Here is an 11,772-nt window from a genome sequence, read left to right on the forward strand (position 1 = left end):
ATAGGCTACAGTAGCCTACGACATTGTCATTTGTAGGCTAACCATTTAGTTATTTAAAGAATGCACTGGAATGTCACTAGTTGTTGTCTCGGTAACAGATCGGAGCTCTTTGGGCAACTTAATTGTGACATCATTCGGTTCCAATCGCATATTATGACGCAATTGAGAATTCAGAATGTTAGCCGTAATGTTCAACTTCAGCTCAGTTGTAACCGGACACACTTCGAGAAGGTCGACTTTTGTTATAGCTTGCGTTACAGTAATAACCTACTGCAGTCAAGGCTGCAATTTCTTCCAAGGCCGATGGAGACCATGGAGACCATGGGAACCATAGGATTTTGGTATTTCATGACATTCTCTCAGAGTGTAAGTCATCTCCCTAACTTAGTCTGATTCAAGCGATCGTTTGGAGTAGTTATTGTCATAAGCAGTGTTATCGATTCAGTAGATAGGCTAGCCTACATTTAATTTTTAAATTAAATGGTAATGACCAGTGCCATCCCTCTATCTGCCTACTGTATCTAAGTATATGTCCTTTCTGTCTTTGCAGCTGTTTTTTATGGCTGTGGTACAACTGCTGTTCATGTTGAGAACAGCAATAAATGTGAGTTCTGGGTAGTGGTGCCATCTCAAACCACAATACCATAGCATTTTTGTAATTCAGTTGACCTAATCAGTGTTGACACCATGTATTCAAGCTAACAGTCTTTCTATATTCACAGGGCAAATTGAAAGAACACCATGGTATGTTTGATATTGGTCATAGAGCATCTCATTTTTACTCTTTATTGTAGGATGTTGTTGTTTATTGTTTACGGCATCATTGTGCCTTAACCTTTTTAAATCCTGCTTTGTCTGCTCCAGGGATTGAATCGGAACTGGACAACAGAGTGCTCCAACTCTTTGACGAGAGCTATGAGGCACGGATAACCGACCTGAATTTGAAGGTAGGTTTATGTCAGAGCTCCAGAGAAATAGCCTTTTTAAGTGTTGTCCTGCCCAATCCAGTGAAATTGAATTAACCTGTTAGCTCATTAATGTCATTATTATAATAGGTATGTTTTTGCTGTTTAACCTAATCAGTCACCCTGTTAGATATCAACTCATCTCATAATAACCAAAACGTGTTTGTGCTTATCAATCTTTCCTTTTCAGAATAAAAAACTGCAGGACCAACTCCAGAACTCTATTGATTCTCAGCGCTGCATAGAGCAGGAAAATGAGGGATTGAAGGTTAGTGTCTTCATTTGACTTTATTTATTTGATTAGGCTATTCATACATTCAGGATGAACACAATGAATGCAGTGATTTACGTTTTCCTCCGGGTACTGTCCTGTATTGCAGAGAGAAAACATGGACATGATGGAGAAAATCAAACTCCTCAATCAGACTGTTTTTCAAGAGGGAGAAAAAAACAGTAGGCTGAAGGAAATGGTAAGTTTATTTTTGCAATTATGTTGTTTCGCAAATTACACATGACATAGCTAATTCACTGCCCATCTCTTGTGACTGACAGGCATCTAAGAACCAGAGAAAGGTCCCATCCGCGAGAACTTTCCTGGTGGCAGTCTTCTCAATGGTTTGTTCAATCTCCTTTTCCACCACATGTATACCTTCCATCCGCATCTCATTCCCCTTTTCCTCTTGTTGTGAAACACAACTGAAATGTAACATGTCAAAACATGTTTTTGTCCTTTCTGTAGGTCCTAGCCAGAAATAAAGTGCAAAAATTGCAGACAGCTATTGAGTCCTGCCAGAAGCACAACGTCAACTTAAAGAACCAGGTTGAAAGTGTGAGTTTAGATGGATACACAACATTTTGAGGAGCATTCTTGCTAAACTATATAATAAGAAATGAAAAGAAAAACATAACAAAACAACATTATTGATATTGTGAACTGTGTCACAGTCATGCATTTACTGTAACAAATGTGAAACTATATTACAATTGAATAATGAACACATGTAAAATATTTTCATAGATGAAGAAGGCACTATTTACTCTCAATGTCCATTGTAGGTACATGCCGAAATGGAGTGCTGTCGGAAAGAGAAGGCCTCACTGAAGGACCAGGTTCAATATGTACGTTTTAACAGTTAGCCTACATGTTGCGATCTTTCAGCTCTCAAAATATTGTGTGAATGCTGTGGTCGAGCATAACATTGTTAAAAAAGGTAGAGGAGAGAGAGCAATGATGTATATCTTGCACCATTAGGCCACAATACAGATTGAAGTGGAGAGACGTCATATGGCGCCCAAACTGACGGCTCTTCAGCACAAGATACGAGAACTGGAGAAAGAGCTGGAAGGCAAAGACAACTCCTGCAAGGCTCAGGTGAGTCCCTTCACCTTCCATAGCTGAAGGTTCTCTCACAGTTCAGCCAAGAGATGGGAAAGTTGGTTTGGAAAGAGGGGCGTGTATATTAAGATTTCAATAGTCATGGTTATTTTCTTGAAAAATGTTGCTGCTGTTCTTATGTTAGTTGATACTGATGAAGAGGCAAGTGGGTTTATTGAAATAGTTGTTTGTTTTTATTTTTCATTAATTGAGTGGTTTATATTTACAGATGGCATCACTGGAGCAAAAAGCACACAAGAGACTGGTATGAATTTTTTTTATCAACCATTATGACCATTATAAGACTAGTCAAATCACATTTATTTATAAAGTGCATGTTTTTATGCACATGAAAGTGCACACCCAAAGCGCTGCACATGCAGACATCAAGACATAACAGACTATTAACTTATAAATTATGTGATCATAGTATGATAATAAATTTGTGACCATAGTATGACAACACACTTGTTGTAATCAATGTGCTAATCATGTTGACTCAGATTTATGTTTCTGATGTTTTTGTTGACGCAGGTGAAGGCCTCAGCTCTTCAACGTCAGCTGAATGACAAGAAGGCAGAGGTCTTCTTTCTACATCATAGGTATGGGTCTTACAATTGCAATTCATGTTTTTTATTTTCTTTTTCTCTATTTAAATTATGGAAAGTCAGGCAACTAGCTAAGTTCATGCACACACTCAAGCTATCATAGGGTGGGTGAGTCAGAACATTGGCTGAAATCTCATGCAATGCGGTTGTAACATGTTCCATGCAAAGAAAGATTCTGCATCTCAGTGTCTTCTCCTCCACATGCAGGCTTATGGACTTCATGGACTGGGTGGCTGAGCTGAGGGGAACTAAGTTTGTGCCCCTGCCTCTCTACTCCCACAACCAGAAGCCCTCCCACAAAAGAGGTGAGTGGTAGCCAATGTGGGTTATTTGGTGGATGTGAGCTCTCTTCAGATGTATGTTTGACATTTACTGTAAGTGCACATTTTTGTTCAGCTAAGATGTGGAACACAATGTTTTTGAAGTGATCAACATGAGTGTATAAACATGTACATCTGAGCAAGTTGACTTGTGTGTGTTAACACTGGTTTCTGTTTCTTGTCTTTAGTGAGAGACAGCTGGAGGGATTTGCTGACTAAAAGCAGGCTTCAGTTGGTAAGTTAAACTGGAGCACGTCATACTGGTGTTTGCATGAATATAATCAGACAGATATTCAGAGATTCTGCATTTTTTTCTTAGAATTTCACCATGATCCCTCTATTGGATCACTTGCTGATTTCTGAAAAAAGTTTCTCTGTGTATTTTATATTCTACTATTGATTAAGTATTAATATTTTCGCATTTATAGTATGTCAATTCTCATCACACTATAATCCGTAAAACTCCGTACTCTCAGATTACTGCACCAGTTTTATTTCCTGTATTTTACCTTTTGACCTCCATCCACAGATTCCTGAGGATCAAGAGGACTCAGAGCTGGACCCCAGAATGGCCTCAGTCAACCAGGCCAGCGTCTTACTCTGAGGACCCCAAAATGGCCTAAATCCACCAGGCCAACTTCTACCTCTGAAGACCCCTGCAGTGTCCCTTTTCTTACCTTGATCTGCTCAGAGGCTCTACACAACATACATAACTTGATATTAAACCATCTTATTAACCCCAAGAATGGCCCTGTGTTGCTGTATAATGGACCAGCAGTTCTTGTAACTGTTTAAATGCACTTTACTTTCTTTTCTCTTTGTTTGTTTTTACCAAAGGTGAAACAAGCTGAAGCCCTGAGATAGAGACAGGAGGAACAGAACAAAGCTTTCATCCCACCCAAAGAGAAACCTGTAGTGAAGGAGGCCAAGAAAGGTACAGTCTTTTAACCACACCTTCTCTCCTGTTTCATTCCAAGGTAAACTGATTGGCATGCCAAAGAGGCATGTCCCCCAGACATAGTAAATTGTAGTTTGGTACAACTGATGTTGACAGCTTGTTTTCTTTGAGTTGTTTTAGTTGATGTACTGTATTTGAAATTATAAGAATTTACTTTTTTTCTTTGCAGACACAACAGAATCTAAAATTGACATCCAGGCCTAAAGACAAAGTGAAAAAAGCTAAGAACAAGAAGCTTGGCGCACCCCCCATGCCTCAGCCCAGACCCTCAGATGAAAAGAAGAAGAACAACAAAGGATAAGCTTCCTGTAATGGAGACCATTATTTTCAGTCGACAAGGACAATAAAGCTGTGAAACACAGATTAGAAATAATGGAAGAAATGTTTTATAAAATACTTTTTTAATAACCTATATTCCCTGAAATAGAAACTTGTACTTCTCCTGGGCCCTAGAAAGGTTACTATTTTATTTTTGTTATTGTTTTCCTTTGACATAATTATTAATGTGGGTCCAGTATTGACTAGGTGCTAACACAAGTGGGAAAGAATATGGAATAATTAACTACTGTGGTTTTCCACACCATGGAAATTTGAGTGAAAACATAGAATAATTAAATTGCCACTCACTAGGCTATCTATCAGCTGAATACATTGATATAGCATAACTCTAAAGAAGCTTTAAAAACAAATAACAAAGACAAGTGGCCTGGCTATCACCAGCCTAAGCTCTTTTGAGACTGAACAGTCTGGGGAGTCTGCATTGCGCAAAGTATTTCTACTGCACAAGAGGCGTGGTCAATGGGCACAGTTCAAATCCAATCAGACCAACGATCTGAGTGGTATGGTGCCTGGTGGATAAGCCAGTTTGAGATTGGTTCCAGCAAACGTGGAAAGGAAGCATGCAGGTTTCCAGCCTGAGCTGCAGGGTGAAATCCAATTGCCAACATATTGGGCTGGGTTTACTCAGACTCTGTCTATGAATTACCTATGTTATTGGCCTTCTCTCCTATCCCCCGATGTAGATCTACTTAACGTACATAGCAGATCTAGTTTTCATAAGAGCATACTAAAAGGCACAGACATAGGGGTCAATTTTCAAGTAACTGCTGTTGACAACAAAAAAAAGTCAGATCAGGAGAACAGGACTGCCTGGCATGGAGCATCAAAGCCCCAAGCCTGTGCATTACGTGTGTCATTCATAGACAAATATGTCTGGGTACTGCATCTTGATTGTGTACGCGGAGGCGAAGATGACCAGAAGAGCTACTGGCCTCAAGACGAGCACTGCCAGGCAGAAGCTACCGCAGGTGGTCTTCTCCGGATCCCATTCTGGGCTCCAGTTGTAGCCTGAGATCAGACAAAAACAACAGCAATTCGCATCTTACCACTGACCACACAAAGAGTTAACAGAGTTAAGTTAAAGTATATGTGCAAGTGGTTGTAAAGGAAAATGTATAGCCTATACCTCTGATTTCGTCTCTTGTTGGGTTACCTGGAATGGAAGCACAGGGGTGATGATAAGAGCAGAGGAGTAGTACAAATTATTGATTGATTGATTACCTGATTCTGCACTGTGCGCTACATGACATACTTACGGCAGAGTGAGCCTTCACATGTGTCAGCAGCACATTTGCTGCATTGCTGTCCCGTCCGATATGGCTTCTCACCCTGATAGTTCCCCCTGAGAGAAGAGGTTGCTGAGGTCATTCCATCAAAATCAGTAATAAAAATAATGGTGTCGTGCAACATGACCCATTTAGGATTAACAACTCTGAAACAAAAAAGCGGTCTACTTCCGCAAAGCCATGTAATGCACATACAGTATGCCACAGCTTATAATGCCATTATAAGGCAACATAATGCACCAATGGCGTAGCAGACACATGGTCTAATGGTCACAGAGCATACTGTACCTGCTTTGGCCTTCAGTTAGTTAGATGTGGTTACTTACGCTGGGGAGTAGTTGCACACAAAATAAGCAGTGGGAGGACCTTTCTTGAAGCCTTCGACTCCATTAGGACAAAGATGGACAGCACACCCAACTTTAGAACTGTTGGCCCACACCACCTGAACACACAAAATGAAGGTGACAAACACCAGAGCCACCATTTATTCTCTATGCAAACATGAGTGAATTGACAGACTGAAAAAGGTTATTCTATGGCATTGCTCTGAAGAACCGATACTGGCCCCATTATTTTTTAGAATGTATTTTAGAAGATCCAGAAGTCCATTTACCTGAGTATAGTGGCCACACATTTCACCTGGTTTGCAGGAGTTGTGGGCATAATCATAGTATATTGACTCGCCATCCACCCATAACTTCATGGCCTTCTCCACAGAGAAGCTGCTAGGTGGATATCCTACCCAGAGATTCTCCCCCACAGACTTAAAGGTGGGGTGCACCTTCTTCACATCCCTCAGGTAAATATTGTGCTTGTAGACACACATTCTTGCCCACGCTCTTGCCGTTATTGCCAGTGCGCCATCCCAAGTCTGAGAGGAGAGGGATAATTATTACATTCCATTCGATTCCATTTGCAATGGTCACTATCTATCCAGTGGGAAGCACTGTCATTCTATCCATGTGCTTCCCACAAAAGTTTACATGGGTTAATATAATCTTTTGTAAATCTTTTCACTTTGACCAGATGTTCATTACTAATGAACTGTTTACTTAAGCACCTCTCCTATTTTGAGTATGTTGTGGGGACAGTTACTCAACTGGAACACAAATGCCTGATTGACATGCAGATACTGTGCAAGTTGTTTCAAAAGCTTTTAAGTGTGTCTTACCATATAACGCATGTCGCTCGCTGGCGGTTTCACGCTAGACCGTTTGAGGTTGTGGCTTTTCACACAGTCATCTATAAACTGTTCATCGGCAATGTCAGGCAGTGGAAGACCTGGTGTTGGCATCACCATGGCAGGGAACTCCATAACGATCATCAGACACACCACTCCCAACCACCTCCCAGCCATGGTACAGATAACTACAACCTGTTTTTTCTCTCTTGCCTCGTCCTCTTCTCGCCACCTGTTTTCACCATCTGACTAGATCTTTTCCTCTCTTTCGCTCTGCTGTTGTTTGAGACTTTACAGTGTTGCGGCTCTCTCAGTTGCAGACCAGGAAGGAAGTGAGTCAAAAAGCACTTCCCCATTTTAAAACCGTCCCGACTGGTGAAAGAGTCATTTATTTCCGGTTGTCTATTTCTCATGCTCTCCTCAGGGTGTGGAATCTATACTACTATCGTGATTTTTTTTTTTAATAGCACCAGGTAGATTTTCATTTTACAAGACATTTATACACAAAAAAGCACAATGTTTATATCGATATCCAAAAGAAAGTAACTGAGAATCATAGTGTCACACAGAAAATACATTTTAATTGTGTATTTGTTTTGATTGTATGTATCAGAAGTTCATGAGAAAATGAAAGCCACAAAAGCACATGCTTTAGAACTACAGTACATCTCCCACATGGCCTACGAGAGTACTGAGGAGAATATTTTGACATTTTTTGGGGAGGGGGAATAAAAAATAAAAAAATGCCATTGTGTTCACCTCTCACTCCATCTTACGAGATCCGCAAGAGAAGGTTGCTGCAATTTCCCAACTATTAGTCGTGGCTTATACATTGATTTTACAAAATGTCTTCAGCTATGAGGTTAATACAGGGGGGCAGTTAATATGGTATTGATATAGTTTTGTTTATTTTAACGTGCTTAAAACACTGTCCTACGGCTTACACACAAAGCTGCTAATACACAGGAAATTAAAGAGGTTATCTTGTCATCATACCACACATGGGTTTCATTTACAGTAAGCTCCTCATTAGATCTCGTCTCTGCCTCTAATGTTGCTGTTGTCCCCTGCTCTACTTACATATCTGTCTGACTTGCTGTTGCCATTTCCTCACAACTCTTTTTTTTTTGCTAAAGCATATGGGCTCAGGCCTAAGTGACAGGAAATTCACCTGGCAACACATTTTTCTTTCAACTACACACTCAAAACATCCTGTCTCTGTGAGGGGTGCAGAAATGTCATGTCTTGCATCCAATGTGCAAGCTCTAACTGAATAATGCAGGCCAGAGTCATAGAAAGAGAGTTGCGACACTCTTTGACGTCGCTGCCAAACAAAAGTTCCAAAAAACCTGCACTGAATGGCTGAATCACAGGAGGGTGGGATGTATTTCTGGATGCTGGAGAGTGTAATCAATTAACTCATTATTGACTACTGACCAAGAGATTGGCTGTTTCCAAAACATATCATATCCCGGAAACTGGAAAAGGAAAGCGCTGCCATTTTTTTCCACTGTCTCTTATGGGAGTGTCGCCACTCATACACTTTTATCTACTGCTCTGGTGCAGGCATGAGGTGAAAGAGGGGGAGTTCAGTCATTGCTGAGATGTTCTGTGTGTTTCTACCTAATTCCACTGAATCTGTTTCTCTGATTCATTCTGTCCAGGTTATTTGAGGAAAAAGTTTGTCAGCTTGCTCGGCCCTAAAAAGTACTAACATTGACCGTTGTTTAAGTCAGGTGCTCTTTGGCGTCAAGGGGAAAAGCTAAATTAACTTAAAAATCTGATTGACAGTTACAGTTAGGAATTCTTAAGTTAAGATAAGATAGGAGGTCTGAGATGAGATAGGACACAGCCATGAGTTTAGGAACTGCTTCTGTAATAGGAGGATTTTCCCTATCTTTGAAACTTAACTTAAGTTAGGACAAGCACTTAGGATATTTTTCTGTAATACAGCCCCTGAACTATAACTTTGACCATTTAGCATCTGCTGGTGCTGAAGCCAATCCCAGTCTGAAAAACTGGTGGGTAACTTGGTTAAGAAGTTGTTCAAGAATCAAATGGAAAATGACATAAGTGTGTGTGTGTGTGTGTGTGTGTGTGTGTGTGTGTGTGTGTGTGTCAGATCATCTGATGAGTAATGGAGAGGTTGTGACTCCCTGATGCCTCAATAGCAGTGCTGACATGAAAGCTAGACTGATTTGCATTGAGCTCAATGAGCATCAGACTAATACTGTAGGCCTACTGGAAAAAGCACCATGCCAATCTCTAGCTATGGTGAAGGGTATGTGATGATGTGGGGCTATTTTAATTCCAACGGCCAAGGGAACTTAATCATGCATAATATTCTGGATCCATGAAATAACTGGCCTAAAAAATAAAAAATCTGCCTGCCCCTATGTTAACCCTATGTGTTAAATTCCCATAGGGTTACATAGGGGGTCAAATACTTCCTTTCCCCTAGCATTTAGGAAGAGCATTTTATTTATTTACGATTCATTCTTCAATCACAAAGAAAATTGGTGTACTTAGCGGTTTTATTTTTACTCATTTTTTGAATTAAGACATTAAGATAAATTGTCAAATGATGATTTTATATTCCTCTTTTTAGGCAACTTTGCATGGTATAAAATACATTTTCTCCCCACTGTATATGGCCTAAGGAGCGCCTCATACTTGAACGAAGTAGTCGCACAAAATATTAGCCGTGCTTAAAAACGTGGACCTACTAGTGATCATGTGACATGCTTTGCTGCAGCCAGGGGCTTCTCTCGTATACTATCCCCCATCATTAAATCAACAATCACAATAATAGTATCGCAGACAATATTGCCCACCCACACGCACAGGTGAAGACAAGCAGGAGAGCCCCTGGCCTCAGGTGGTCTTCTCCGAATCCCATTCTGGGCTCCAGTTGTAGCCTGAGATCGGACAAAAACAACAACAATACACATCTTACCACTGACCACACAAAGAGTTAAGATAAATTTTACAGTATGTGCAAGTGGTTGTAAAAGAAAATGTATAGCCTACGTACGTCTGACTTCGTCTCGGGTTGGGTCACCTGGAAAGGAAGCACAGGGGTGATGATAAGAGCAGAGTAGTACGGAGTACAAACTATTGATTGATTACCTGATTTTGCACTGTGAGCTACGTGACAGTACTTACGGCAGAGTGAGCCTTCACATGTGTCAGCAGCATCACATTTGCTGCATTTCCGTCCTGCCAGATATGGCCTCACACCCTGATAGTTCCCCCTGAGAGAAGAGGGTGAACTTCCTGAGGTCTTTCCACCAAAGACCAGTAATGCAACATGACCCATTTAGGACTTACAACTCTGATGTGGCCCTGATGTGGTCTACTTTCACAAAGCCATAATATGCATGTACTGTATGATGCAGCTTATAATGCCCTTATAAGGCAACATAATGCACCAATGGCATAGCTCTGAAGAACCGATACTGGCTGGCCCCATTCTTTTTTAGAGTGAATTTTAGAAGATCTAGCAGTACATTTACCTGAGTATACTGGTCACACGTTCTCCCTGGTTCGCAGGAGTTGTAGTTATAATTATAGTATAACTCGTCATCCACCCAGGACTTCATGGCCTTCTCCACAGAGAAGGTGCTAGGTGGATATCCTACCCAGAGATGTTCCCCCACAGATGGGAAGGTGGGGTGCATCTTCTTCACATCCTTCAGGTAAATATTTTGGCTGAAGACGCACATTCTTGCCCAAGCTCTTGCTGTTATTGCCAGCGCAGCATCCCAAGTCTGAGAGGAGAGGGATATTTATTACATTCCATCCCAATTGATTACATTTGCCTTAATGGTCATACTGAAGTGTGGTGCAGGTGCAAGGCAGAAATTTATCATTTGTTGAAACTTCTGGAACATGTCATTCTATCCATCCATTCTATTAATTTATATGAGTTCATCTTTTGCTTTTGGAAAATCAATTCATCTTTTCACTTGGCATAGTGTTCTTGACTGATTTTTCACTTCGACTTTACTACTTTCCCTGGAGCTTTGTGGAACAAAACTGCCACACCAGCAGCCCTTGAGGAGCCATGATCATACAAAATGTTGTCACCCCATTGACTGGTCCAGATTTTTTCATCATCTTTAGTTGAATGAGTTTCCTGTAATAAAATGAAGTTAGCTTTTTCGCCCTTACAAAATAAAAAAATAGATTTTCTCTTAGTAATGTCTCTTAAGCCCCTAGCATTGAGTGAAATACAGTTAAATGAACAAAACATAGAAAAACTAGCAACTGCTAGTGAGTTCAAATGAGTCCAAAAGTGAACAAAGAATTAAGAGAAGCTTAATTCCAAAAGGAGGGATCATTGTCCCGTTACTTAAGTGATTCAAAATGAGAACCATCCAACCCATTTTTACTTTTTTTTTTTCTTTTAAAGAGAACTAGGTAGGGTCGTATTCAAGAAAACCTTGCCTATGCATTTTTTTTTTTTTTTTAAGGCCTAAGTAATTTTAACTCCATCTATATAGCCATCACCACCTTTGAAGTATGCCCGTTTTCCAGCCTCTCTGGCTGAAGCTATCTTTGGCCACAGCGCGTCTCGTGAATCCCGGTCAGGTTTGCAAAGGTCTTCCATAAAGTTGATCTCCTCCTTCCGACAGACTTCGCAATCCTTGGTCACCTTCCAAACTCTATCACGATGAAACCTCTGGGTGAACTGAATGATGATCTGTCTTGATCTGTCCTTCTCACGTTTGCCAAGGCG

General features: G+C 40.6%; 2 protein-coding genes across 2 annotated transcripts; one reads left to right on the forward strand and one right to left on the reverse strand.

Annotated features, from left to right (window-relative positions):
* Positions 1 to 268: 268 nt before the first annotated feature.
* LOC134062031 (transport and Golgi organization protein 1 homolog) lies at positions 269 to 4,441 on the forward strand. Its single transcript, XM_062517903.1, has 16 exons — positions 269 to 366; positions 551 to 604; positions 723 to 744; positions 865 to 947; positions 1,156 to 1,233; positions 1,346 to 1,435; positions 1,518 to 1,580; positions 1,705 to 1,794; positions 2,022 to 2,084; positions 2,218 to 2,337; positions 2,570 to 2,605; positions 2,875 to 2,942; positions 3,156 to 3,253; positions 3,457 to 3,503; positions 3,798 to 4,202; positions 4,396 to 4,441. The coding sequence occupies exons 1-15, from the start codon at positions 304 to 306 to the stop codon at positions 3,870 to 3,872; spliced, it is 1,050 nt and encodes a 349-aa protein (XP_062373887.1). The 5' UTR covers positions 269 to 303; the 3' UTR covers positions 3,873 to 4,202; positions 4,396 to 4,441.
* glipr1a (GLI pathogenesis-related 1a) lies at positions 4,324 to 7,339 on the reverse strand. The gene is made up of 6 exons (XM_062518623.1): positions 7,023 to 7,339; positions 6,465 to 6,722; positions 6,178 to 6,293; positions 5,822 to 5,907; positions 5,692 to 5,718; positions 4,324 to 5,573 (listed from the first exon to the last, which is right to left on the reverse strand). Exons 1-6 carry the CDS (start codon positions 7,206 to 7,208, stop codon positions 5,419 to 5,421), a joined length of 828 nt encoding a protein of 275 aa, XP_062374607.1. The 5' UTR covers positions 7,209 to 7,339; the 3' UTR covers positions 4,324 to 5,418.
* Between the last annotated feature and the right edge of the window lie 4,433 nt (positions 7,340 to 11,772).

Source organism: Sardina pilchardus, chromosome 17, assembly GCF_963854185.1.
Source record: "Sardina pilchardus chromosome 17, fSarPil1.1, whole genome shotgun sequence".
NCBI lineage: Eukaryota > Metazoa > Chordata > Actinopteri > Clupeiformes > Clupeidae > Sardina > Sardina pilchardus.

Bases quoted from the DNA above. Each gene is read 5' to 3' on its own strand.
- LOC134062031 (XM_062517903.1), top strand. From the start codon at position 304: ATGGAGACCATGGAGACCATGGGAACCATAGGATTTTGGTATTTCATG. The intron at 1,234-1,345 runs GTTAGTGTCTTC...CCTGTATTGCAG, and splicing joins AGGAAAATGAGGGATTGAAG to AGAGAAAACATGGACATGAT. The intron at 1,436-1,517 runs GTAAGTTTATTT...TGTGACTGACAG, and splicing joins ACAGTAGGCTGAAGGAAATG to GCATCTAAGAACCAGAGAAA.
- glipr1a (XM_062518623.1), bottom strand. From the start codon at position 7,208: ATGGCTGGGAGGTGGTTGGGAGTGGTGTGTCTGATGATCGTTATGGAG. The intron at 6,723-7,022 runs GTAAGACACACT...CTCTCCTCTCAG, and splicing joins CGAGCGACATGCGTTATATG to ACTTGGGATGGCGCACTGGC. The intron at 5,574-5,691 runs GTATAGGCTATA...GTCTGATCTCAG, and splicing joins AACAAGAGACGAAATCAGAG to GCTACAACTGGAGCCCAGAA.